This window comes from Phyllostomus hastatus, unplaced genomic scaffold (assembly GCF_019186645.2).
Source record: "Phyllostomus hastatus isolate PE091 unplaced genomic scaffold, TTU_PhHast_1.1 phas_contig_64, whole genome shotgun sequence".
NCBI lineage: Eukaryota > Metazoa > Chordata > Mammalia > Chiroptera > Phyllostomidae > Phyllostomus > Phyllostomus hastatus.
Genome location: NW_025333928.1, coordinates 8,634,685 through 8,660,980, shown reverse-complemented (window position 1 = coordinate 8,660,980; position 26,296 = coordinate 8,634,685). Strand labels below are relative to the sequence as shown.

The 26,296-nt window shown below is 51.7% G+C and overlaps 2 protein-coding genes across 7 annotated transcripts; both read left to right on the top strand.

The window, feature by feature from the left end:
- The first annotated feature begins 203 nt into the window (after positions 1-203).
- Positions 204-20,516, top strand: FBXL19 (F-box and leucine rich repeat protein 19). 4 transcript variants are annotated; one of them, XM_045849235.1, is made up of 11 exons: positions 204-1,744; positions 3,030-3,230; positions 4,863-5,006; positions 5,128-5,214; positions 5,308-5,526; positions 6,024-6,056; positions 7,310-7,821; positions 14,244-14,407; positions 14,497-14,658; positions 18,691-18,909; positions 19,015-20,516. In XM_045849235.1, the coding sequence occupies exons 2-11, from the start codon at positions 3,054-3,056 to the stop codon at positions 19,191-19,193; spliced, it is 1,896 nt and encodes a 631-aa protein (XP_045705191.1). In that variant the 5' UTR covers positions 204-1,744; positions 3,030-3,053; the 3' UTR covers positions 19,194-20,516. The 4 variants fall into 4 exon arrangements, with proteins under 4 accessions (XP_045705191.1, XP_045705190.1, XP_045705192.1 ...); XM_045849234.1 differs by having other exon boundaries at positions 6,024-6,185; XM_045849236.1 differs by lacking the exons at positions 14,244-14,407; positions 14,497-14,658 and having other exon boundaries at positions 6,024-6,185; positions 19,015-19,181.
- Positions 20,517-20,675: 159 nt separating this feature from the next.
- ORAI3 (ORAI calcium release-activated calcium modulator 3) lies at positions 20,676-26,127 on the top strand. Of its 3 annotated transcripts, none has more exons than XM_045849289.1 (3): positions 21,497-21,627; positions 24,078-24,198; positions 24,442-26,127. In XM_045849289.1, the coding sequence occupies exons 2-3, from the start codon at positions 24,145-24,147 to the stop codon at positions 25,111-25,113; spliced, it is 726 nt and encodes a 241-aa protein (XP_045705245.1). In that variant the 5' UTR covers positions 21,497-21,627; positions 24,078-24,144; the 3' UTR covers positions 25,114-26,127. The 3 variants fall into 3 exon arrangements, with proteins under 3 accessions (XP_045705244.1, XP_045705245.1, XP_045705246.1); XM_045849290.1 differs by lacking the exon at positions 21,497-21,627 and adding an exon at positions 23,126-23,536; XM_045849288.1 differs by lacking the exon at positions 24,078-24,198 and having other exon boundaries at positions 20,676-21,627.
- The last annotated feature ends 169 nt before the right edge of the window (positions 26,128-26,296 follow it).

The following is a 26,296-nucleotide window of genomic DNA, read 5'->3' as shown; positions in this document are numbered from 1 at the left end:
AAATCCCAGGACATCATCCGCACTTTCTTCGGCTGCCATCTTCGCCGGTGGTCCCCGCCCCTTTTTATTTCCATTGTCTCGACTGAAGATAACTGAGAGGGGACTGGAAGACTGCAACTCCCGTCAGGCTCTGCGCCACCAGGAAGGGTATTTTGGTATTAACAGGCGGACTAGGTGCTCAAGGTGGTATAATGAGGCGAGGGGAAGAGGCTGGGTAGCCTGCCATCTTTACGGTAGTCTCCTTAACCTCCCGGTTTCGTCATTCTTAAGGAACACTAGCAGGCTAAAAAAACTACTATTCCCATCGCACCCCATAAAATCGGACTACTAGTCAGGTTGTACGCCCCTCTTCCGCCATCTTGTTTGTAGTCCTCGCTCCTTTTCACCTTTCCATTGTTCCTGACGAGTAGAAATGGCAGCGGGAAAGCAGCAGATGAACTGCGACTCCCGTCAGGTACCACTCACGCGGAGGGTTGTGGACAGAAGGGCGTGTGAGTGCCTGGGAAGGAGGTCGGGTCGTGGGGGGAAGGCCATCTTGTTTGTAGTCACCGTTCCCGCTCCTTCTGTATGCTCTGCAACGGGGAGCCTCGGGTCAGCCGGACTATAACTCCCGGCATCCTCGGCTCCCTGCTTGGCACGCCCTCCGCCATCTTCTTTGTAGTACCCGCTAACCCCAGGGCCCCATTGTTCCCACGGTAGCATCTGTGGCCGCAGGACTACGACTTCCGTCGTCCCCTGCGCGTGTTCCTCCTGGCAAGTGGAGTAGTAGGGCAAGGAGGAGGCAGGGGGCGGGGTTCCTCTGGGAGAAGGAGGGAGTAAAGAGGTGGAGGAGGAGGGAAGGAGGAGGGACAGGAGGGGGAAGAGAGGAGGAAGGAGGAAGGAGCTCAGGAGGGATGAGAGAGGAGGCCAGGGCCCCGGGCCGAAGCAGCACCGGGCCGAGGGACCAGGGGGGCTGAGGCACCCCGATTGTTCCCTCCCCCTTTCCCTACCTCTTTCCATCCTTTCCTTCCACCCTCCTGCTTGAAGAAGGGAATTTATTCAAATTTTATTTAAATCCCTGTCTCTGGAGGGTCGCGCGCTGGGGGGGAGGGGGAGAGGGCAGGGGTGTACGCAGGCTGGGGGGGCGGGGCCGAAGCAGCTTCCTTCACCCCCCTCGGTTTGCCAGATAGTAGTAGGGCAAGGGGCCTCAGTCCAGGGGCGGGCCCAGGGGAGGGGGGCAGGTTACAGGGACCCCCCCCTCCCCGGGAACCGGCGGTGGGCGGGCCTTGAACCCCGGAAACGGTGGGGGCCCCAGGCCTGGACCTGGACCCCTGGGCAGTGGGGGCTGGAAAGGGGCCAGTTAAAGGGTCCTGGGCGCTGGGGAGAGGTAGGGCGGGGTTGGGGGAGGGGAGCTGGGACTGGGACCCGGGACTGAGAGGGGCCCGGGCAGAAGCTGAGCACCCTGCGTCCGAGGAGCCCCCGTTGGCCTGGGGGGGCTGAGGGACTGAGCCCCCCAGAGCAGGACCTCCCCCTGGAAGGGCCGCGCCGCAGCCCGTGGGAGGGCCTCGCCCCCGGCGCCCCCCATCTCCACTCGCTGCCGTCCCGGCCTCCACCGGAGGGAGGGGCCGAGCGCCCTCGGGGGGCCGTGGACCCCGGCGTTCTGAGCGTTCCGCGCCCCGCGCCGCCCGGCCCCCCCGCCGCCGATGGCCGCCGACCCGCCGGGAGCTGCCGAGAAGGGAGAGATGGCTCCCGGGACACGTGTGAGGTGGGTTCATGCGACTCCTCCTCACCCCCAGACCTAGGCAGCTCCCACTCCCATTCATCCTCAGCCCAGCCTCTCTTTACCTTCCCCGCCCCCAGCCTCACCCTTTCTGTGCTCCAAACTCATCTCCAGTCCTTCATCCTGTTACCTTTCTACCCGGGGGAACTGACCTTCCTTCCTAGACCCGGCTTCCCCTTGCAGACCCCCATCCCCGCCTGCAGTCGCCGCCCTCCAGGCTCCTCCCTTGGAGCCCTGGAGGGCCCCTTCCCCACCCCCATAGGTGGATCTGAAAGCTCCTGGAAAGGGGGAAATTGGGGTAAGATTCCGGCCATGAAGAGAGAGACCCTTCAGGCCTGCTGGGATCTTGGAGGATTTGGTTTCCATGGGAAGGGGAGCCTAAGGGATTCTAGATAATTAGGGATGGAAAGCAGACTGGGAAGCTGGAGATGGGGGACACATGTACCAGCCCATCCTGAGTTGTGTGAAAATGTCAGGCTGGGTTCTAGAATCCCAGGAAATCTGGGAGGTTGCCCAGGTTCACCTGAGAGATATGAAAGGAGGGTGTCCTAGGGCAGAGGAAGCTCTATAAGGAGCAGAGGAATTGAGATCTTGGGTGGAGGAGGGACTGTGAAGCAGCATTTCAGGGGGTGTCTCAGAACCCTGGAAATTGGGCAGCAGAGTGAATTTTTAGGGATAGGGGTGGGTGGGGCAGGGATCCCATTGGATCTGGTGACAATATCTAGGTTTGGGAGGAAGATAAATTGTGTATGAGAGGGAGAAAGGTCTGGAGCTTCCACTCAGGAATCTGTGGTTGTCTTGGAGGTAAATCTGGGGAATTTTAACTTGGGGAGAGCATGGGTGGGGTGTAGTACATTTGGATAACAGGAGAAGAGTTGGGACTTCCTCACATAACTCCACAGAGAAGGAGTCCCTGCTTTCTAAGCAACTTTGATGTGGGATGCCAGTGGAAAGGCCGGTGCCCCTTCATCTTCCTTGGGTTAGTCAGGGGGGCACTGAGGAAGTGTTGGAGGAGGATTGAGGTTAGGAAGCCAAGTTCTCAGACTTCAGACTCCCAGAGGAGCCAGGTGAACTGCTTGGGAGAGATAGGACTTGAGGGAGTGGTTTCCCCCCCACCCCCTGTAGGAGGAGTGAGATCCGTGTTCCTTATCTCCCTGGGTAGGAGGATGAGCTCTAGCTGCCTAGAAGTGGGGGGAACTGTCAGGAGTTTCTCTGGTCAGGGCCACAGGAGGCCCAGCTGACCCTGTTCCCATTTCCCATTCACCCACAGCCCTCGGCGTTGCTGACGCCCCCAATGTCGTCGAGCAGCCGGGGGCCGGGGGCCGGAGCGCGCCGACGCCGAACCCGCTGCCGCCGCTGCCGGGCCTGTGTGCGAACTGAGTGCGGGGACTGCCACTTCTGCCGAGACATGAAGAAGTTCGGGGGGCCTGGGCGCATGAAGCAGTCGTGCCTGCTCCGGCAGTGCACTGCCGTGAGTTCTACCCCGCTTTGGGACTCTGGGTGCCCTTCCTCAGCCAGCCTAAATGCCTTTCTGGGGTGCCTGGTGGTCGCTTCCTAGGGTAGAGTTGCTGTTTGTTCACTTCTTCACTGGTTTGTTCAAATGTCCATCAGGCCTGTTGTTTTCCCCTCAGTTCCAGTTGAGGGCAATGTTAGGATACACAGAGGAATCCAACCCAGTCTCTACTGTCACACTTTTCCCAACTTTTCAGGGGCACAGATCTCTAGAAAACCTGGTCCTTCTCAACCCACTCCCTAGAGGTATCTGTGCACAGTGGCCCACCCCCAGAGATAGTGCCTGTGAGTAGGTCTTAGCCTTCTTTGTCCTCTTTCTGACTTGCCAGAGTGGTCTTAGGTTTGAGGCCAAGCTTACCCTTTGTGTGACCTTGAACAGATCACTTGGAATCTCAAGGTACCAGTCTGCAAAATGTTTCTTTTGCCGAGTTATTACAGTAGCACAGATATGAAAGTGCCCACTACAAGGTCCAGTACACAGTAGGTATCTAAGGAACATAGGTTTTTTCTCAGCTGCCTCCATCCATTGAGCTTCCCAGACCCCCAAAGAGTGGCCCTTCCCTAGCAGCCATGAGCAGCCACAGCATCCTGTGTCCCTCTCCCCTCACCACCACCCCCTTTTTTCCCTCCAGCCGCTCTTCACTGCTTGGTCTCCTCACCCCACAGCCCCTTTCTTCTCTGTTCCCAGCTCTAGCCCACTTTTCTGTTCCTTCTTCCCCCTACCTGCTTCTTCCTTGAGTCTGTCTCACAGCCTTCAGCATCCCTAATAAGACTCAGTACCACTGTTCTCAGAGTCACATTCTCTGAAGGCTGCTTCCTTTTCCCTAGAATTGGCCTTTAGTGTTCCCAGGGGTCTTGCCTAAACCAGGTTCATTGTGAGGTCCAGAGCAACCCTAGGCTGCCCATTGGGCAAACCCAGAATCATCCCAGGCTGCTATTGTATCTCCTCCAGCCCTCTCTGAGTATTATTGCCATATTTGCCTATGGTCTGTCTTCCTCTTAAAACCAGCTACAATTCCAGGGTCATACAGGCCCTGGATCCAGCTGAACATTCACAACAGTGAGAACAAACTATGTATTGACTGGCCCTCTTGCATTATCTCATTCTTAAAGCAGTCCTGCACAGGAAAGTTCCTAGTCCCATTTTACAAGTGGAGAAACAGAAATAAGGAAATTAAATGAGTTGCTCAAGGTCATGCTGCCAAGAAAGAAGAAATAAGAAATTCAAGCCCAGGCTGGTGTGGTTCATTTGGTTGGAGCGTTGTCCCGTAACCAAAAGGTTGCAGGTTCAATTCCCCGTCAGGGCACATGCCTGGGTTGTGGGTTCACCCTGGTCCAGGCATGTATGGGAAGGCAACCAATTGGTGCATCTCTCTTGCATCGATGTTTCTCTCTCTCCTTTCCTCTCTCTCTAAAATAAATGATGGAAAAATGTCCTCAGGTGAGGGTTAAAAAAAGAAATTCAAAATTTGACCCTCCTTGGCCCATAGGTTCTGAACCTCATCCAACAGCTGGCCAAGGTTCCCAAAAAGAAGGGTCTTTCCCTTGTTGCTTGCCTTCGGGGTTTCTGATGCCCCTTCTCCCCCAACAGCCCGTGCTCCCACACACAGCTGTGTGCCTCTTGTGTGGGGAGGCTGGGAAGGAGGACACAGTGGAGGGAGAGGAAGAGAAATTTGGTTTGAGCCTCATGGAGTGTACAATCTGCAATGAGATCGTCCACCCTGGCTGCCTGAAGGTGATGGCCCTGGGGAAACTGGAGTCTGGGATGGGGCAAATTGTCAGGGAGCAAGGAAGTGGGGAACACTGCCTCTGGGTTTACTGATACCTATATCTACTTCCCTGCCCTCTGCCCACAGATGGGGAAGGCTGAGGGTGTCATCAATGCAGAAATTCCTAACTGCTGGGAGTGCCCTCGCTGTACCCAGGAAGGCCGGACTAGCAAGGTAGGGGCAGGGACTGGGCTGAGTGCTGTCCTCTCAGTAGGCAGTGGGTTGGGGAGCTGTGCAGAATCTCACCCCCAGCATCTGTCTCCTCAGGATTCAGGTGAGGGACCAGGCCGTCGCAGGGCCGACAATGGCGAGGAGGGCGCCAGCCTGGGGAGTGGATGGAAGCTGACAGAGGAGCCCCCGCTTCCACCACCCCCACCCAGGCGCAAGGGACCCCTGCCTGCTGGGACCCCCCCAGAGGATGTGCCTGGGCCCCCCAAAAGAAAGGAGAGGGAGGCAGGGAATGAGCCCCCCACCCCAAGGAAAAAGGTGAGCCAGGGAGCATGCTTAGTAGGTTTCAGCCCAAGGGAATTTGGGGGCTGTAGTCCTGTTAATTTTTGAGGAGGGTGGACCTGGGAGGCAGTGCTCAAGGGGTTCCCTCAGAGGTTATTAAGAGATGTAGTTCAGGAAGTGCTGAGAGGAGGATGGGGCATGCTCAATGTGGAGGAGAGGTACATGTGAGGGGCAGCTGGCATTGGGCAGGGAATCTTTGGGAGAGCTGGGTACTTTAAGGATTAGGGAAGGAGCGGACTCAAAGCTGCTACCGAGGAAGGGAAAGGGCTGGATAGGACTTGGTGGGGAGGAAGGGAAGATGAGAGCAGGATTACTGAGCGTAGACACTGGTTGGAAGGTGAGCATGCTCAAAGCTCTCCTTGTGGTAGGGGCTTCTGGGAATTGTAGTCCAAGAAGAGAGCATGGGTCTTAATTTTGTGGACAATGAGGGGCTAATGGGTCTCTCCCTTTTCCCATGTGTCTTTCCCTGGTAGGTGAAAGGAGGCCGTGAGAGGCACCTGAAGAAGGTGGGTGGAGACGCCTGCCTCCTCCAAGGATCGGACCCAGGCGGCCCAGGCCTTCTGCCCCCCAGGGTTCTGAATCCAAGCCAGGCTTTCTCATCCTGCCACCCTGGGCTCCCTCCCGAGAACTGGGAGGTGTGCCGGGGATCTTCTCCCTCCTTCTCCTATCTTTCCTTGCCTTACCCTCCATCCTGGAGACCAAGATCTGTCCCTTCCTGTTTGCTGTGCCCTACCCCTGCCCCACTTGGCCATGATGAACATCCAGACCTCTGGGAAGAGTAGAGGAAGAGGATGGGTTGGGGCCAGGCCATATGCGTCCCTGACTTTCCAAGAACCCTTGGGGTATTATCTGACCCTTTTGTATCATCTTGCCAAACCTTAAAGGAGAAAGAATTGAGTCCAAAACCCTGCCTGCCGATTCCCTGTGAGGCCTTAGCAACTTGCCAGCTGCTCTGAGCCTCAGCTTTCTTATCTAGGAAATGAAGATGATACCACCTTCCTTACCACCTATCTCACAGAACTGTTTAAATCTACTGAAAGTAAATGATGGGCTTTGTAAATTTTAAAACTTACCTAGAACCAAGGAAAATAAGGCCCAGAGAGGTTAAAAAAGACTTGCCTAGTATCACACAGCAAAGCTAGATATCAGCTGCTACTTTGCATAGACACACTAAATGCAGGGGTCTGCCTGGTTGCATCCAAATCCTGCTTCTGCCATTTGTCACTTTGGCATTTAATCTCTCTGAGCCTATTTTCCTCATGCCTAAAAGGAATGACCCAAGTTGCCACTCTATTCAACCACTGTGAGGATGTGATGAGTCAGTGACTATGGGATTCCCTGCCTGGGACCAGGAGATCTCTGTTATTCTTATACTGTTGACTTGACACTTGGAATTGTCTACTCCAACATCCCATGTTGTGGATGATGAGGCAGGGGCTTCCTAAGGTCACACAGAGAGTTGAGAGCTGGGCCAGTACTCCTGTCCGGATCTCTGTTTTCCATACCATACTGCTTGGGGAAATTGATGAGCTTTTGGAACCCGTAAGGCTTTCAGTTCTTTGAATTAGTGCCTTCATGTGACAGATAAGGAAAGTGAAACTCAGAGGGACATGGCTTGGCTGATGTCTTACATTGTTCAGAGCCAGTGCTGGAACTCAGGACTGTCTCTTGGGCTGTTCATCCCCTGGTGACTCCTCATAGGCTGGGGTGGGAAATTGTGTGTCGGACCCTAGAACAGTTTTCTTCTATCTCCTTGCAGAAACCAAAACCACCTTTGGCCTCTGCTGAGGGCCCAGCAGCGCCATCCCCATCACCACAGAGGGAGAAGCTAGAGCGTTTCAAGCGGATGTGCCAGCTGCTAGAGCGGGTGCCTGACACCTCCTCGTCCTCCTCGGACTCAGACTCAGACTCCGACTCATCAGGCACATCGCTGAGTGAGGATGAGGCCCCTGGTGAGGCCCGGAATGGGCGACGGCCAGCCCGGGGCAGCTCCGGCGAGAAGGAGAACCGTGGGGGACGACGGGCTGTACGCCCTGGCAGTGGGGGGCCCCTCCTCAGTTGGCCGTTGGGCCCTGCCCCACCGCCTCGGCCCCCACAGCTGGAACGGCATGTGGTACGGCCCCCACCTCGAAGTCCTGAGCCCGACACACTGCCTTTGGCTGCTGGATCCGACCACCCTCTGCCTCGTGCCGCCTGGCTTCGTGTCTTCCAGCACCTTGGGCCCCGAGAGCTATGCATTTGCATGCGAGTCTGCCGGACTTGGAGCCGCTGGTGAGTGGCCTGCATAGGCCTGGGTTCTGGTGCTAACACCCTTTTCATTTTCAGTGTGAGTTGCAAAGGGTTCCTGATTATTCCTCCCTGGTCACTGTTCTTGTGTTGATACTTCTGTAGTATGTGCACATTATGTAGTGTGATACTTCTGTATTTACTATGCCCAGGTTGCTTTCCATTTTTTAGCTCATTTAACCTTTGTAACAACTTTGTGAGTTAGGTACTATTATTCTCTCTTACAGATGAAGTTGAGGTGTCAAGGTCATGTGGAGAGGAAGCAATAGAACCAGGAGTTTGAACCCAGGCCTTCTTGCTCCCAAATCTTCTTAACAATGTCATTATGAGTATTTAGTATGTGCCAAGCACAGTACTGACTGCTATATATGCATCATCTCATTTCCTTTTCACATTTCCTCTTCTGAGGACCATCTAAATGTTCCATTTACATACGAGAAAGCTCTTTGCTGAGGTGGCCCCTGCCCTAAGCCATACTTGGGCCTTCTGACCCCAAATAACCTCTTCATGTCCCAGATCCACCACCAGCTCTCTCTCCCTTTCCTCCTCCATCTCTCCACTGCTTCCTGAGCCTTGTTTATTCAGAAATCTCCTTCATCCTCCCAAACCTTTGGTCTTTCTTCCCCCAGTCAAACTAGTATAGCACTCTGTTCCCCTCACAGCACTATAGTGGCCTTCTGCATGTTAATGAGCCTTCATTCATTTATTCATTTCCATGTTCCAATCAGTTGCTGGGATGCTGCAGTTACTGTGTCAATTTTATCTCCATATTCTTAGCACAGGACAAGGGGCAGTGTAGATGCTTAAGAAATATTTTTTTTATTTTATTTATTTATTTTTAGAGAGAGGGGAAGGGAGGGAGAAAGAGAAGGAGAGAATCGTCAATGTGTGGTTGCCTCTCACGTGCCCCCAACTGGGGACCTGGCCCGCAACCCAGGCATGTGCCCTGACGGAATTGAACCAGCGAGACCCTTTCGTTTGCAGGCCAGCATGTAATCCACTGAGCCACAACATCCAGGGCAAGAAATATTTTATTAAATGAGTAAATTCAGGCTGTTTCTCAGGCACTTAACTGTGGAACAGGCATCCTGTTAGGCACTTTGCAAATGTTGCTGATTTGTTCTTCATAATAGCAATTTTATAATACAGCATCTGTGTACTTTATAGTGTTTTTGTAAGCTAATATAGCTAAAGAACTGAGGACCGTACCTGGGAAATAGAAACTACTCAGTGCCTTAACTGTAATCATTATTATTCACTCAGTTATAAGTAAGTACTGAAAGCACAGACTTAAATTTACATCCTTAAAACATTGATTTATGTCCTAGAAGAGCTCCCAGTCAACCTAGCAAATAGTTACAGCAGTTGCTGGGGATTACCACCTCTGGCTCATGTAGTACTTAATGAAATGTTTGCTGAAGCCTCTTCATCAAGACCGGCCCTGTGCTTAATACTTGGGACCCAGAATGAAGAGGCCTTGATTTCTGCCTCATGAAGAGACTTGTGACCAGAAGTAGAGAGGCTGGACTGCACAATGGTTTCTAGCTTGGGCCCTGGATCTGGTCCTTACAAGTTTCATCATCTCTGATTCTGATACTTCTTGGATGTGTGGCCATGGTTAGACAGCTATACCTATCAAGACCTCAGTTTTCTCATCTATTATTTGGGGTTCATATTAATACCTTGTGGGGATTAAATGAGATGGTTCTTGCAAAGTACTTAGCATAGTTCCTGAAGGGTACTGAACACTCGGTGAAATGGTGGTTTTCGATAAGAAGAATGAGGGCAGGGCAGAGCAGGGGCCTGTGAGGTGGGGCACAGTGGGAACAGGAGCTCTGTCAGAACTGGGGGCAGCAGCAGGGGCTGTGGGGATGGAGAGGAAGGCCTCAGGTTGAGAAATTTTTGAGAAGCAGAATAGCTTGGATTTGGTGACTTAAGTGTCTGTTGGGCAACAGGGTAACTCTCAACTGAGTTTCTGTCCCACAAGCCTGGGTGGGCGTCAGTGCCATTTCTCACCAAAGGAAGAGAAGCAAGTTCTAGGGGAAAGTGAATGCATAGACTTGACATGTTTGATCTAAAAGGTTTGTGGACCAGTCGGGAGCTAGTAGGAAAACAGCTGGATGTACAAATCTGCTCAAGAGAAAGATCTGAGTTTAGAAACTTGGGACACAGCAGTGAATAAACAGGTGGGAGAGCAGGCAGTTGCAGGTCTTCCTATCTGGTGGCTTCTGTCCTCTTGGAACTAGAAGGTGAAGTGATCTACCAAGAGAAAGGTCCAAGTTTGGGAGTTTTTAGCCTATAGGTATCAGCTTCAAGGAAGAGGGCAGAAGACAGGAGGTCATTGTTTGTGAGTTAGAGAAAGAGCAGCCGGAAACTTAGAGGAGATCGAGGGTGGAGGTGTGTTCTGAGGGAGAGTTTGAGGAAGGAGTGAATCACGAATGTTGGCAAAAGGTTGTGGGAGTTCAAGGACCAGAGTAGCAGTTAGATTTTGTTACAAGGAGGCCTTGGCATCCTTGGCCGTTCTACATGGGGGTAGGGGACCAAAGCCAGGTCACATGGGGTCAAGGATGTCAGCTTAAAGGCAGGGACTTTATCTCTTTGCTGCTATACCCTGGTTTCTAAGGTGACACCTGGCATACAGTAGGCACACACACAAAAAACTTGTTGAATGAATGACAGTGAGGAAATCAAGATGGAGTGTAAAGAGGTAGTAAGGGTGGAACTGGAGAGAAATTCGTTGGTGGGAGAACAGAAAGTTGCAGGCTTTCCTCTCTGGTGGCGTCTATCTTCTCTTGGAACTGTGAACTGAAGTGATCTATCTACTGAGAGTGGGGGGAGAGAAGGCAGGCAGAAGTGTGGAGGAGTTGTTGAGTTGCAGGGAGGAGGGTTGGGACTTTGGAGGACGTGGGCAGAGAAGGGTGGCAAGGAAGGGACTGAACATAGGGTCAAGGCCAGTTGGAGTTGTGAGTAAAGACAGGGATGGACAGATTGGAGGACATCAGTGGCATCAGGGATCCCAGAGAGCTGAAAGGAAAGAACTGGCTTTGGCTGAGGCCCAGGAGGCTGTTGTGCCCATTACAGGTAGCAGTTTGGGCTGCTCCATCTCTGTCCCCAGAGGGCCTCTGTGGGGTGGAAGAGGGCTCTTTTGAGGACTAGAATTTAGCATTTTGGAGATGGGCTTAGTAGGGGGATGACTTACTTGGAGAACTTGAACATCAAGCCCTGACCCCCTGGATGATGGCATGCCTTGGCCTCTTAAGAGTTCTTCCTGCTTTTTGCCTTAGTGTTCCCCAGCTTAGAAAGAAGCTATCTATGGCTCCCTGTTGCCCTCACAACAAACTCCCACAGTCCTGTTGGACCGTTGGTCATGAACAGTGCCCCAGTGACTGCACTAAATACTTCCCCTGAATCATCTCCCTTCATCTTTGTAGCAAACCTTTGAAGTAAGTGCTGCATTTACTCCCTTTTATGGTTTAGAGAATGGCCTAGAGAGGACAAGTCACTTGCCTAAGGTCATTTCAAAGTACAGAAGTGGCAGAGCTGGGATTTAGATACTCATAGTACTTACACCCTTCACCTCTGAGCTCTGTGGCCATGACAACCCAGCCTGGCATTCTAGCCCTTCTTGACATGCCACCCCTACTGTAGGCCTCCTCTGCGGGCCTCACATCTGCTTCCTCCCCACTTACCAGAGATCAGGCTCTCAGTCCAGGCCAGCTTGGTAAGCCCTGGCTCTACTCTCATTTAGTAGCTGTAGTACCTTGAACATGTTTCTTGACCTCTCTGAGCCTTGTTTTCCTTTACTTTAAAAAGGAGATGATAACAGTATTTATTACCTCCTAGGGCTGTTGTGAGGTTAAATGCTTAATTCATAGAAGAGTACCTAGCACATAGTAAACCTTGATAAACACTAGTTATTAGTGCCGGAGTCATCATCATCATTCTCATTATTAAGAGACAATGAATTATTCCTGCTACCTGAGGTTCTCAAAGCTCTCTGTTTCTGTGTCCTGGACCTGGATACTAGTTCTTCCCCATCTGAAATGTACACCCTCTTTCTCCTCTCCGCTCACTGGAATAGTGGCTGCTGTCCTTAAATTCTCATCATGCAATGTCTCCCTGGGGCACTTCCCTGTCCCAGTCCTCTCATTGACTCTTATCATGTCTTTTGTTGCTTCGCTTCTGTCTGCTGACTGTATCTCCCCCATTTTCTGACTGCTTCATGCCCAGTGGAGGCTGGACATTTACTATTAGTAGGGCACTCAGTGACTGTTTGTTGCCACTCTGAGGCTTAACGGACAGATTGGGTTCAGCGAAGAAGAGTCAGGAGAGACTTCCTGGAAGCAGAGGCACTGGAGTTGGAGGATCTGGGTTGGTTGGCATTTCCAGCACAACATGGGCCACAGTGTGTTGGCACCAGACAGCCTTGTGTGTTGATAGGCTGGCAGGTGGTTTGGTGTGGCTCTTCTGGAATACGATGCAGAAACAATTGGAGGCCTGTGTGTGCCTCCAGGGAGAAGGGTGCCCTTCTAGCCATGGAAGATCCAGGAGGAGCTTCAGGTTGGTGGTCACAGTTGAGCTGGGACTCAAGACTGGGTCAAAGTGGGCAGAGAGGTTTTGGGTGGAGCAGGGTTTTACTAGGTAGAAAGAGGAAAAGGGGCAGGACTTAGGGACAGAAGCTGGGTCGAAGGTAGGGTTTTGTTTTGTGTTTTTCCTTTCTAAAATTGGAGAGATTTGCAAATACTATTGGTTGAGTGGATGGAACCAGGAGAGGGAGGGGCTAGCATGCCAGAAGGGGGCGGAAATGGGAGGAGGTGATAGGTGGGACAGAGAGGTGGAGTTGTTGGGGTTGAAGCCTGAATGTCTGTGCTTCCAGCATTCCCAGACCTGTCACCCAGGGGCTCTGGAGTATGCCCAGAAGTTTTAAGTGGTACAAAAACATGGCTTAATTCTTTTATTAATTTTGAAAAGAAAGTCTCTCCATTGTGTGCTATTGTATCTTTAACACCTTTCTTATATTTATGTCCCTGTTTAACAAAAATAGTCTCTAGGCAGTAGTCTAACACCACAGCAACACTCAGCTAGAACTTAATAACCCTGGTCTGTTTTTATTGTATTTATTTCTATGGTTAACACATTTATGTGAAATAGTACTGGTTTTAAGTACACAGAAGGGATCAATTCATGTTTTGCAGATACATGGATAACAAATGATTGGGGTTTGAGGATTACTGCTCTAGCCCAGGGCTTCTTGAATAAAAAGCTGATCAGAATTGGGGGGCGTGGGGGGGATAAGGTTCCTGGGTCCCTCCCCACCCCTGCTGCTTTTGACACAGTTCATCTAGCCCAGGGGGAAATTCCTGACATGCCTTCAAGAACTGCATTAAGAAGAGTTTTCAAAGGGAGGCTCAAGGAACTTCAGTGTATCACGAAGTATTAATAGATGACCTTGGGAGAGGTAGGGAAATGTTCCCTGGTAAAATAAGTTTGGGAAGCCCTTTTCCAGTTCACTTCATGTTGGACTAGTCAAGGTTCTCAGAACTGCTGGGATCGGGAAACCAGTTTTAACTTTGTTCAGGCTTCATTCATCTTCATAGCTTACTCAATACCTTGGACTTGCCAGGTCTTCTATAAACATTGACTAAGGGAATAAATGAAAAGGTATAAATGAAGTATGTTGTGTGGGGGGTGCTCAGTGGAAGCTTGGCACTATTTGTTCATTCAACTAAAGTGCAACAGATAACCTACTATGCGCTTGGCACAGTGCTGGGTATTTGGGGAAACCAAAGGGAAAAGCCAAATCTGCCCTTGTGAAGCCTACATTGTAGTTGGCAGTACACAGTAATTGAGCAAAGAGAGCAAATAGAGCTGTAAGTCAAGCCTTGGGCACCTTGTCATCAGGATGGGGTAGATGGGAATCAAGGGCACAAATTAGTAGAAGAGATGAAAAGTGCCTGCAAGCCAACAACATAACTTGGGGTGGGGGGTGCAGTGCAGTTGGGGTTGCTGATAGATACCATTGGTGTTACAGTAAATACAGCATATAGGGTGTTTTTTGTGTGTCTTTGGTGGAATGTATTATGAGTTGTAAGGTACGAAAACCAGAAAGACCTTATTTGACCTTATAGCAATCCTGTGGGGCAGGCCCAGTAAGGATCATTATCTTCGTTTTCTAAACTAGGCCTCTGAGGCTCAAAAAGAATGGATTTTCCCAGGGTCTCACATCCAGTTAGTGATGTTCTTGAGCCCCAAATTCAATGCCCTTAACTTGGGTCCTGAAACTTCCTGCACCTGGCCCCTATCTTCTATATGGATCCTGGAGAAAATTGGGGTGAACTGGTGAGTGTGGTGAGGCTTGTGGGTTCCCTGAGAACTGAGGGCTTTGTCTACCCCCTTGTGGCCGGCAGGTGCTATGACAAGCGTCTGTGGCCTCGAATGGATCTGAGCCGGCGGAAGTCACTGACTCCACCGATGCTTAGTGGTGTGGTTCGTCGCCAGCCCAGAGCCCTGGACCTCAGCTGGACAGGTGTCTCCAAGAAGCAGCTCATGTGGCTTCTGAACCGACTGCAAGGTATGGCATAGTGGTGAGGTAGAATAGGGTGAGTTGGGGGATAGACCTGGCAGAGAGCTCTCTTGCACCAGCTTCCTAACTTCCTCCAGGCCTGCAGGAACTGGTGCTGTCTGGCTGTTCCTGGCTCTCTGTCTCTGCCCTGGGCTCAGCCCCACTGCCAGCCCTGCGGCTCCTGGACCTGCGCTGGATCGAGGATGTTAAAGACTCCCAGCTCCGAGAGCTGCTGCTGCCTCCGCCTGACACCAAACCAGGTGCAGCCTCCATTGTCTATTGTAGAATGGGTTGGGCAAGGTGAGGGTATGAGGCCTCCAGGGTCTCTTGTGACTCATGCTAGGTGTTAAAGGTTTGAAGAAAGGATAGAACACTTGAGTTTGGCTAGGAAGACCCTGCTTGGCCATTGTTCATTCATTCACTCACCTGCTGTGTGCTGGGCTTTGTGATAGGAGTGGGGGAACATCCCTGCCCTTCAGGGGGTGATAATTACAGGATTAAGCACACTATGGGATGAAGCAAATACAGGACACTGAACTCTGAGAGGAGCCAGGGTATGTGAGTGAAGTCACTGGGTGTTGTGACCTCTACTGAAGAGCCTCCTCCAAAGGGAGCGGTGGCAATGGCCATGGGAGAATGTGAGTCTCATGTGTCCAGTAAGTTCTGTTTGTTAAGATGAACCAGAAATACGTATTTTTCTGTGACATATCCTGGTTTTTAAATGATGGAAATCAGTTCAGGTTCTTTTAAAATTCATGTGTGGGCCAGTAAAAATATGGCTGAGGGATGGATTTGGTCCCTAGATTCCCTTGCCTTACAGTAAAAAGATACAGATTTTCCTCAGGGAAAAGAGCAGAAAGAGGGAGCCAGTTGACTTGGAAGGTTGTGTGGAGGTGATACTATCATCTCTCCGGTCAGGGCAGCCACCTCTTCACCATGAGTGAGGCCCAGGTACCCTGCCAAGTAAAGTCACCTTTTATTGTTGAGCTCGTATTCTGGGCTGCTCCTGTGTAGGACCCTGGAGACCTCAAACTGAACCAACCCCATCCCCCACCCTGGTAGAACCCCAGTCATGCAGGAGAGAGAGACTCAGAAGGAGAAGGTTGTATGGCTTGATGTGGTAGGGTAATGGCTATGGTCGGGGGAGGGGGAGCAATGAAAGAAACCCTCTTTGAAAGGAGCTATTTGAGCTGAGTGCTGTGAGAGACAGGGTTTCCTAGGGAATGTGAGGCAGAATAAGTAGTTCTGTGGGGCAGGAGGCCCATATTGACTGAGGGGTATGCTGGGAGCTGAGGCTGGTCAGGTGATCAGAGGCCTGGTCACCTTAGGGGTCATTTGGAGGTGTGAGTGTGGGAGCACTGAGGCCTTGGGGGCTCCTTGTCTAGTTGAGATGAGATGCTTACAGTAGCATCCTCTTTGGTCTGCACCAGTCTGTTCTCTACACCCAAGTCAGGAGAACCATCCAGAAAGACAAATCGAGCCATTTCACCTCTGTGCTGTAAACTGTATTTCATTGGTTCCCTGTGTTCTTTGGACAAAGACCAATGTTTTACTATAGTTGCTAAGGCCTGGCATGGTCTGGTTTCTGCTGAGCTGTGTGATCCTTGCATTTTAGCCACCTCAACCTCTTTGCCAAGTTTCTTCCAGCTCCAAGGCCTTTGCCCATTCTTCTTGGCTCAGTATGCTCTATCTTCCTTCATCTAATTAACACCTAATCACCCTTTAGGCTGCAGTGTAAATACCACTTCCTCCCAGAAGCCCTTGATGATTCTGTCCCCACTTGAGATCAAGTTCCCCTTTAGCTTTGAGAGCAGTCCCCTCCTAGCAGATCAGTGTACTGTTAGGAAATGGTTTGATTAACATGTTTCCTCTCACTAGGTTCTTAAGCTCTGTGAGGGCAAGGACTATCTACTTGCCCCAGCACCTTGCTTTCACAGCTCTCTCAAGGCTCCTTTTTTCCCACCCTCCCCTCCCCTCCCCCTTCCACAGCAGCCTTGAAAGAGGAGTAGAAAAGCAGCTAGGATTCTTTGCATTTTCTGGACAAGGCACCAGAGGGCCAGAGGGGTTAACTGACTGCTGCAAGTCACATAGGCCAAGCCAAACCAGAGCTTGCCCATTGCCCCCTCTACTGGGAATGGACTGAGCCAGGAAGATTTGGGCATGAGTAAGGGTGGGTATTGGGAAGAGTACAGTCCATGAGGTGAGAAAGTGCTGGTTAGCTGGCAGACTGACGCCTTCTCCTTCCTGAATTCACTTCAGTTTAAGCCCCTTTATCAGGAGTTTGCAAAGATGAGTTTTCTGGGCCCTTGAGACCTATTGTGCCTGTTGGAACTCTATGCTTACCTTTCTGATCTTGGCTCCCTGGTTCTAACAGCGTTCCTAGAGCAAAACTTAAAATTCTGCTTCTTGCTTTCGCCCCTGCTATTTTCTGCCTTGTGTAGTCTTCTCCCGTCTCTCTACAGGGTCAGTCCTTGAAGGCCCTGCTTAAATGCTACCCCTCAGCAAAACCCTCGCTGATGCCCCCTTTTCCCCACCCGAGCCAGAGTGTCCTCTTTCCTCTGCTTCCCTCTAATGGCTTTGGCTATGGCCCAAGGTTGAGGGCATCTGTAGATATATTCCCTCTCCAGGCTTTCAGCTTTTCAAATGAAAAAAATAAAGGGAGTAGAAGTCAGAGCTTGCAAAGTCAAGTACCCACAGAGGGGCGGGACATACAACAAGCTGTGGGCTTGGTATAGGACATTAAGAAGGAATCCCTAGCAGCCCAGTGATGCCAGATGTTACGATTCTCAAGGAGAAGCTCAATATCTAAATTTCTTTATAAAAATGTCCTTTTTTATAGGCTTAATCACATAGGAAATTTTTAGCATTATTCAGACTCCATAACACACTATGTGTCTGATGTAGTTTAGCTAAAGGCTAGGCTGGTGCCTGGGGGTAAATAGTGTTGTGATAAGAGTTTGGACTTGTAGTCACCAGGCCTGCTGTGCTGGCTTTGTTACTTCATAGTCACGTGACCTTGGACAGATTGCTCAAGAGTTTGAGCCTCCATTTTCTCATCTGTAACAGGAATGATAATTAAAGGACTTGTCTCCTGAGGCTGTGGTTCTTAAAGCTTGGTCTTCAGACCAGCAGCTTCAACATCAATGGAGAACTTGCTAGAAAAATAAACGCTGAGGCTCTAACTTAGAGTACCTAAACTCTGGGGGCAGGGTCAGCAATCCATTTTAACCATCCTACCAGGGATAGTTAAATAGTTTGAGAGCCACTGGCCTAGGAGCAGACAACCACTTAGCCCATGTTTGGCCCTCAGTGACTGCTCAGTGACTACTGGTGCACCATAGGTGTACCAAACACTGTAGTGCCAGGAATGTGGTAAATACAATAAAAGGGAAGCAGACCCTGTGCTTTTGGTGCAGAGACGAGCAGTGTAAGCTCTTCTAACCCCAGAGACAGATGAAGAGGAGGACTCTGAGCTCAGACCTGAAAGCCAGAGACACTGGTCAGGCAGAATACTGAGCACAGGTGGCCATAGGGAGAGTGTCTCAGGGCAGGGTCAGCTGTGGGTTTGGTCCCAAGCATTTGGGGGTGAGGGAGAGGAGTTGAGAGCTGAGAAAGGGCTAAGACCTTATAGGAACTGGAATGTTCACCAAGGAGATTGGACTTCTTTGAGGTGCTGTCAGAGTTTTTAGCAGAGAAGTGATAATATTGTCCTACCTAGTGTTTGAGAACGGCTCTCTTTGGATTCCAGGAAGAATAGGAGAGACTAGAGTGAGGAAAGAGGCTGGGGCAGAAATTGAGGTAAGAGTGGTGTTGATTCAGAGTGGTGAAATGGGGAAAGGAGAGAAAGGAATCCAGTTAGTGACTTTACTAATCACAGAAGCAGAGGGAAGTGGAAGAGCAGCCTGGAATGATAGTCCTATTAGGGATATTGTTTGTTGCATGAATGACTATAGATTGAGTATCCGTTTGTCAATTTTGGGGATAAAGCAAGAACAAGACAGACAAAAATAATACAGGGAAGGGGTAGGACTTTGTGGAATATTATAGTTTCAAATAGAGTAATTTTGACAGACATCACTGAGGAGGCAGTGTGAGCAATGAACAGATGAGATGAGGTCAGACATGTGGGTGTTTGGGAGAAGAGCAAGCCATGCAGAGTGCCAGTGAGGCTCACATACAGTGGGAGCAGATTTAGGGGGTAGTGAGGAATATGAGTGGAAACATAGCTGGTCTGGTTGCCTAGTTGTAGGTATGGAAGCAGGGAAGTACTGACCTCTTACCTGCCTATCCAGGGCAAACGGAGAGCCGTGGGCGGCTGCAGGGGGTAGCAGAGCTTCGCTTGGCAGGCCTGGAGCTGACAGATGCGTCCCTGCGGCTCCTGCTGCGCCATGCACCCCAGCTGAGTGCCCTGGACCTGAGCCACTGCGCCCATGTCGGGGACCCCAGCGTCCATCTCCTCACAGCCCCCACCTCCCCACTCCGAGAGACCCTGGTACACCTCAATCTTGCTGGTAAGCATGGTCCCGTCTGTCTATCTTGCTAGGCTGTTGGTCCCCATGACCAGTACCTACCCCTACTCACTATCCTGGTGTTGGCTACCATTGCCCCATCCCCAGGTTGCCACCGCCTCACTGACCATTGCCTTCCGCTGTTCCGCCGCTGCCCTCGTCTACGCCGTCTAGACCTGCGTTCCTGCCGCCAGCTCTCACCAGAAGCTTGTGCCCGGCTGGCAGCTGCTGGGCCCCCTGGCCCCTTCCGCTGCCCAGAAGAAAAGCTGCTTCTCAAGGACAGCTAGTTGGGTGCCCCCCACTCTCCCCCAGGACTCATCAGGAGCCTGGACCCCGGGCCTTTATTTCACTCCTGCCAGGAGGCCAGGTTACCCACCTCATAACTTGGGATTCCTGAGCTTTCTGACATAGGATTCCTGCCCAGGGACTTGAGCCAGCCTCCCTACTCTTTACCCCCTGCACTGATATTTCTGGGGGTCTCTCCCTCCTATCTCCTCCCCTTTCCACCTGCTTCATTGTCCATCCCCTGGGGGGAGTGAATCAGAGGTACTGGGGGTTGCTGAGCCAAAGGGATGGTGGGAGGGGGGGTAAGGTGCAAGTTTGAGGGAGGGAGAATGGGGGAAATGTATCTACACACAAGATACTGGGAGCCAGGGGCTGGGGGAGGTGGAGGATGGGCTGGGGTGAGGGGACACAGAAAGCAGATCACCAAGGGTGCAGGGAACAGACCAGATACTTGGACGTGGGGGGAGGGGCAAAAAGGGAAACCAGAGGAGCAATTAGGTGTTGGGGGAGGGGGGACTGGGGCAACCAGGGAAAGCCAGGGCTAAGAGGAGTCCAGGGGTTGGGGCAAGAGCAGGTGTGGGGGCAGTAAGTACTCCCTCAGGGGGTCACTCCTCCCCTTACTCCCTCCCCAGTTTCAGTTCTTCCCCCAACCCTGACTCTTTGAAAGTCCACTGACAATGGCAGCTATTGCGAGGAGTGGGGGCCAGCTGGCCTACCTGCTGTTCAACGTGGCCCAGGGGAGTGGTGAGGGGTACCCCAGCCCCCTACCTGCCTTCCCACTCAATACTTGAACATTCATCTGTACTTAAGTGTTACTTGAACCTGGGGAACCTCGAACCTAGGGGAGCCGGAGTGTGAGGGGCCCGTGACTGCTTGGACTGAGACTGGACCGGTGGGCACCCAGTTTGGACTGCGCCACCAGTAGGCTCTCTCTTGCTTTACTGTATTGAGCAGCTCCACCCCTGCTGACCTGAAGTGGGGTGGGGTGCCAGCTCAACGATGGGGAAGATGGAACTCCTCCAGTTTGGCTCTTCCCACTCGTCGTCGTCATGGAAGCTTGTATCCCATTTGTCCAGGGAACTGCCACTCCTGGTTGCCATGGAAATAGCCAATGGACGTGTCCCAAAGCCAGGGCTAAGGCTGGTAATAGCCCCTCTTGGTTGCCATGGGAACTTAGTAACACTCTTGGCCTGCCCTTGCCCCTTCCTCCAGTGGTGGGGCGGGGTTAGGGGAGCCAGTGCACGCCCCTCAAGCCCAGGCCTCCTGGGGAGCTGGGTTGTACCAAGTAGGGGAGGGGGGGATTTATCCACATACCTCAGGTATCGGGGCGGTGCACGGGTGGGGGGAGGGAATGGGCGGACCAAAGGTCGATGGGAGGGGGTCGTGGGGGTTATGAAAGGCTTGAGGTTGGGGCCGCTTGAGGGGAGGGGGGAGGAGGGGGCAGCCTGGCGGGGGGACAAGTTGGGGACCCAGCCGGGCTGGGCCCCGGGTCTGTACAATATGGTTTGCTATAAAACTCAAAATCTTCCAGCTGGGGCCACAGAGTTCATGTGTCTGTCTGCGGTGTCGGGAGAAGAGGGGCCCAGGCGGGCCTTGAGTGCCTGTTCTTTGGGGCTGTCGGGAGGCGGGGCTGTTTGGATGGATTTGGGAATCTTGGGCCTTTTCTGCTTCCTGGAACTGAGTTTGCGGGACCCCTGTAACCCCTACAGGCTGATGGGCTCACCTTTACCTAGTTTACAGTTTAGGTAGGGGTTTAGAGGTCTGGAGATCTGGGAGTGTCCAGATATATTTGGAATGGCCAAGGGCCCGGTTACTGCCAGCCACAGGCTGCAGCTGGTTACTAACCTCAGCGGAGCTAGGGCACCTGCGTGACATTTTAGGTGGACTACTGTCGCTGGGTCCCTTGAGAACTTTACCAGACGCCCTCGGGCTCCACCCCATCATGTGGCCGCCTCAGCTCCGCCTCTGTCCCAGTTCCTGTTTCAGCCTCTGCTGTCCCGCTTCGGCCCCTAGGGTTCCCCGCAGACTCCAGCTCTTCCTTCTCGGTTTGGACTGCCTCTTCCTGGGCGCCTGCCGCCTACATCTCTGCTCACCCCGCAGGGGGATGGGGTCTCCCTCTGGACTGAGCTGGTCTTCCTGGACTCCCCACGGCTACTTGGTCCTACCCTGACTGCCCAGTCCACCTGGTGCTGCGGCCCACCCCCCAGGATGAAGGGCGGCGAGGGGGATGCAGGCGAACAGGCCCCACTGAACCCGGAGGCCGAGTGCCCCGCGGGCTCAGCCACATACCGAGAATTCGTGCACCGCGGCTACTTGGACCTCATGGGGGCCAGTGAGCACTCGCTGCGGGCGCTCAGTTGGCGCCGCCTCTACCTCAGCCGGGCCAAGCTCAAAGCCTCCAGCCGCACGTCTGCCCTGCTCTCGGGCTTCGCCATGGTGAGGGGAGGGTGGGGGTGCACAGGATGGGGGGAGGTACGGGGTAGTGGGTAAAGTAAACCCAAGGGAGGCAGGGCGAAAGAAAAGGGAAAGGCTGGGTTTTAAAAGGTGAAAGAGGGGAACAAACAAGGTCCCAAGAGACAACACAAATCTCTTTAATGGGTGTGTCTGTGTATGTAAACAGACCCCTGGTATAAAGTGGGCCACAGGAAGGATAAGTGCTAAAAAAAGGGACACAAAAGATGTTAAGGGGTTAGGCAAATCACCAAGGGGAATACATACGCAAAGGTGGGGCAAAGAGGTCCAAAAGCAACTCCAGGCAGGAGTGATGATTAGACAAGGGCAAATCAGATCTGGGGGGTGGGGGGTGGGATCAAAGAAAATAAACTGGATGGGGCCCTTACCCAACTGGAGGTCAGCCCATCCCAAGGAGGTGGCTAGCATCCAGCAGGACAAAGGGTACTTAGTTTAGCCCAGGAAGCTTTGAGAAGACAGGATGCTTGTGAGGAAGCCTCGGGGGGTGAAAGAAGCTGACTAGGAAGCTGATTCATGATGTCTGAGCTGATAAACTGGGGGTGTGGAAAGATGATATCAACTAACGGTGCCAGCGAAACCTCATAGGAAATGGGACCGAGGGAGGTCCCAGGGTAAGGAGTCAGCAGACACAAGTCCTGGCTCTTTCCTGCTTGTGGCCAGTTGTGTGACTGGACAGGCACCTACCACTTGCAGGTCAGTGGGAAATTGTGAGGTCATGGAGGGTGCGCCCTGTGTAGCCTGCCAAGTATTTGCCAAAAGATGAGCTGATTCTTGTCATCAAAACCTAGATCCAAGCATGTTAGAGCAAGACACACATCAAAGATGCCTCAGACTACCTGTATGGACAGTCGTGGAAACCAGGGCCCAGAATGGGGCAGCAGCTCTGCCAAGAGCATTCATCAGATGGAGGATATAGAAGAAACTCAGGCACAGAGTCATTGACCTGTTAGTCCAGGGTTTCCCCACCATCATGACAGGAAGAAGGGAAACATGTCTGGCAGAAGGGGTGGGGTGCAAATCTCTATAGGACCTGTTTTTGTTGAGGGCACATTGAGATGGGTATAAAAGGGTCAGAGCACTAGGTGTTTTGGATTAGTCCCTGCCTCTTTCAGTGTCACAGCCTCTTTATTTGAGATGCTGAGAGGGAAGGTATCCCTAAGGGTCATCCTAGGTCTCTGGTGTTTTATGCGAGGGTTGGAGATCACAGGCCAGCCCACCCTTCCTGACTGCAGTCATGTAGGGATGGGGAGTTGGCTCTCCTTTAACTGTACAGACTACAGAGGGAAGGAGGCAGTCCCATGGACCTATCTGAGGGAGGTTCCTCACCCCTGCCCACCCCATGGTCTAATCTGGCCTGCTGCTGGGCTTGTATGTTCCTGGGGTGAGAACTTAAGGGCCAGGATCTTCTCTGCAGGATCAAAAGGCCACATGAGTAGGTTCTGGGAGCAGGACTGGCTCCAGCCTTGCCAGGGGAGAGCAAGGCTGGGTCATCCTATGGCAGAAACTAGGAGTAGGCCTAGCCCAGATACCTGTCTGTGGAAAATGCATGCTAACACCCTTCATAGTCCAGTTTCCCAAAATATTCATCTTTGTTTTTCCACCACCTCTTTCCAAACTCTGCACCTTCTTCCCTCCCTCAACCCCAGAGCAATCTAATGGGTCCTGCAAGAACTATTGGGGAGAGAGAGATTTTTGAGTCCTGGTGGCCTAGGTTAGAATAACATACAGATTGTATTGAATTGTCATTCTGCTTAGGGCTTGTATGTGCATCACCTATTACCCTATAAAGTAGGTACCACTGCTATGGCCATTTTACAGATGAGAAAATTGAGGATCAGAGATGCTGAGACACCTTCCTAGGGTCCCACAACAAGTAAGTGGCAAGGCAGTCTGGTTCTAGAGTTCAAATTTATACAAATCTAGAACAGGATCATCAACTTAAATGTTCGCAAAGGCGAACAGGTAACATGGAAGCCAAGTTGGTTTTGTGGGGACTGACTATAAAGAGATCCCATGAGCTGTTCAAAGGCAGAAGCCATGACTCAACTCTATCTGATAGTTGCCATGCAAGAATGTGGGCCTGGAATAACCAGATCTTCCAAATTTTCAACAGCATCTGGAAATTGGGATATTTATATGAAATCTCTTGAATTTTAAAAGTCTGTAACTTCATTCTTTAAGAAATACACTGTTTGAGCCAAGTGAAACATGTTTGTAAGCTGGCCTTGGTTCATAGTGTGCCAATTTGCAAACTCTGGCCTTGGAATTTAGTGTTAACTCTAATAATAACAGCAAACACTTGTACTTACTATATGTCTTGCATTATTCTGATCACTTCACGTATATTATCGCATTCAGTTTTCACAATAACTTTATAAGACAAGTAGATGCTATTATCAATCCCCATTTTCCAGATGAGGAAATTGAAGCACATAAAGACTAAGTCACTTGCTCAAGACCATACAGCTTATAGACCTGAGAATGATCCCAGGCAGACCAGCTCCAGGATCTGTGCTTTTTAACCCTTATAACAAGGTAAGATTGTCAGAAACATGTCATTCAGCCATTTGGATAGCTAGGTGGGAAAACTAAGGACCAGAACAGGCAAGAGCCTTCCCAAGGCTGCCCGTTCATGCACTCAACAAAGACTGAGAGTCTTTTTTCTGCCAGGCAAACAATAGGTCCTAAGGACACATCACTGATGTATGCCAACAGGCAAACCCTTTGCTGCTATTCAGGAGGTTATGGCACTCAATCCATCCCCTCTTGTCCCCACAGGTGGCCATGGTGGAGGTACAACTGGAGAGCAACCATGAATACCCACCAGGCCTGCTGGTGGCCTTTAGTGCCTGCACCACCGTACTAGTAGCTGTACACCTCTTTGCACTCATGGTCTCCACGTGTCTGCTACCCCACATTGAAGCTGTTAGCAACATCCACAACCTCAACTCTGTCCACCAGTCTCCACACCAACGACTCCACCGCTATGTGGAGCTGGCCTGGGGCTTCTCAACGGCCTTGGGCACGTTCCTCTTCCTCGCTGAAGTTGTTCTGGTTGGCTGGGTCAAGTTTGTACCCATAGGGGCCCCCTTGGGCACAGCAGCCCCTGTGGTACCTGCCTCCCAGGTACCTGGGACTCTGCCACCAGTGGCCACCTCACTTAGTCCAGCTTCTAAGCCACCCTCTGCTTCTGTAGCCCCGCCCGAGACTGAGCCATCTGAGGCCTGCCCACCCCAGCAAGCATGTGGTGGTGGTGGTGGTGGTGGTGGTATCCATGGACCAGGCTGGCAAGCGGCCATGGCCTCCACAGCAATCATGGTACCTGTAGGGCTTGTGTTTGTGGCCTTTGCCCTGCATTTCTACCGTTCCTTGGTGGCACACAAGACAGACCGCCACAAGCAGGAGCTAGAGGAGCTAAGTCGCCTGCAGGGGGAGCTACAGGCTGTGTGAGGTTGGTGTTAGCCATCCTCAAAAACACTGCCTTCATCAGGGGTCAGCCAGAGACCCCAGGTCTCTGAATACTGCTCCCTGACCCTGCCAGAGGTACTTAGGTAGAGACCAGATTCCTGGCCTCAGGGTCCTTTGGGCTGGGCCTTAGGGCAGCTCCCATATTCCCAGGGATTTTCCCTGTCAGCCTTTCCTATGGGTTTTATAAATTCTGCTCTATGCCTGGGCTGGGAGGAGTGGAAGATCCTCAGTCCAAGGTTCATACAGTAGGTGGAAGGGAGGCAGGGAGACCCTGGCCAGACCTTTGGTGCTGCTCCTTAGCCACTTTCCCCTAAACAGGATGTGGAGGTTAGGTTATGCACCCACCCAATTGCTCCAGAAGGAAGCCAACACTTACTTTATTTTTGTAGAATTTTTAACATTGATTTTAGAGAAAGATACGATGTGAGAGAGAAACATCAATCAGCTGCCTCTCTCCTGTACACATCATGAATAGGGATAGAACCCACAACCTAGGTATGTGCCCTGACTGGGGATTGAACCCTGACCCACAACCCTTTGGTGTACGGATAACACTCCAACCAACTGAGCCACCCAGCCAGGGCTTGTAGAATCTATTTTATGGTTGGTATTTCTTGGAAAGCTCTTCCCCATCCCCAGATTTCAATGGGTTTCACTCTCTTGCTTTAGTTGCTATAGAGATTTGGGTGCTTCTGCCCCAGGCATAGGTCCAGCCTTTCCTAGAAGGAGCCTCCCTATTTTTGGAGGTTCAAGTGCCAGTCCAATTTCCCTAGACCCACACTTATTACTTCTATATAAGATTCTTATTCTTCTGTGCCAGGGTTTGGGGGTCTTTGGAGACTGAGGGCCTGTGTGCCCAGCTTGACTACCTAGCAAGGGTTGGGGTGACAAGGTTTTAAGGGAAAAGGTGTAGTCCCTAACCCTTGGAATACAGAGCTGTTCTGCCACTGAATTTATGATGCACCTTGTTTTGTATAATAAATTGTGTTTCACAGATGTCCCTGTGGCTGTAAATGGGGTGAAGGGGAGGGCCTCCTTGGGATCAGGTGACTTGTTCTAAGGGACCAGTAGAGACAAATGTACCTGGGTGCTGAGCAAGGGGGTGGAAGAGTAGTTCCAGGTGTGACCCTCCACCCCGCCCCCCTTCTGGTGCTGACTAGAGCCA

Coding starts and splice junctions, on each gene's coding strand:
- ORAI3 (XM_045849288.1), top strand. CDS start 21,400: ATGAAGGGCGGCGAGGGGGATGCAGGCGAACAGGCCCCACTGAACCCG. Junction 21,628..24,441: donor TGCTCTCGGGCTTCGCCATG/GTGAGGGGAGGG, acceptor TTGTCCCCACAG/GTGGCCATGGTGGAGGTACA.
- FBXL19 (XM_045849234.1), top strand. CDS start 3,054: ATGTCGTCGAGCAGCCGGGGGCCGGGGGCCGGAGCGCGCCGACGCCGA. Junction 5,527..6,023: donor CCCCCACCCCAAGGAAAAAG/GTGAGCCAGGGA, acceptor TTTCCCTGGTAG/GTGAAAGGAGGCCGTGAGAG. Junction 14,659..18,690: donor TCCGCCTGACACCAAACCAG/GTGCAGCCTCCA, acceptor CTGCCTATCCAG/GGCAAACGGAGAGCCGTGGG.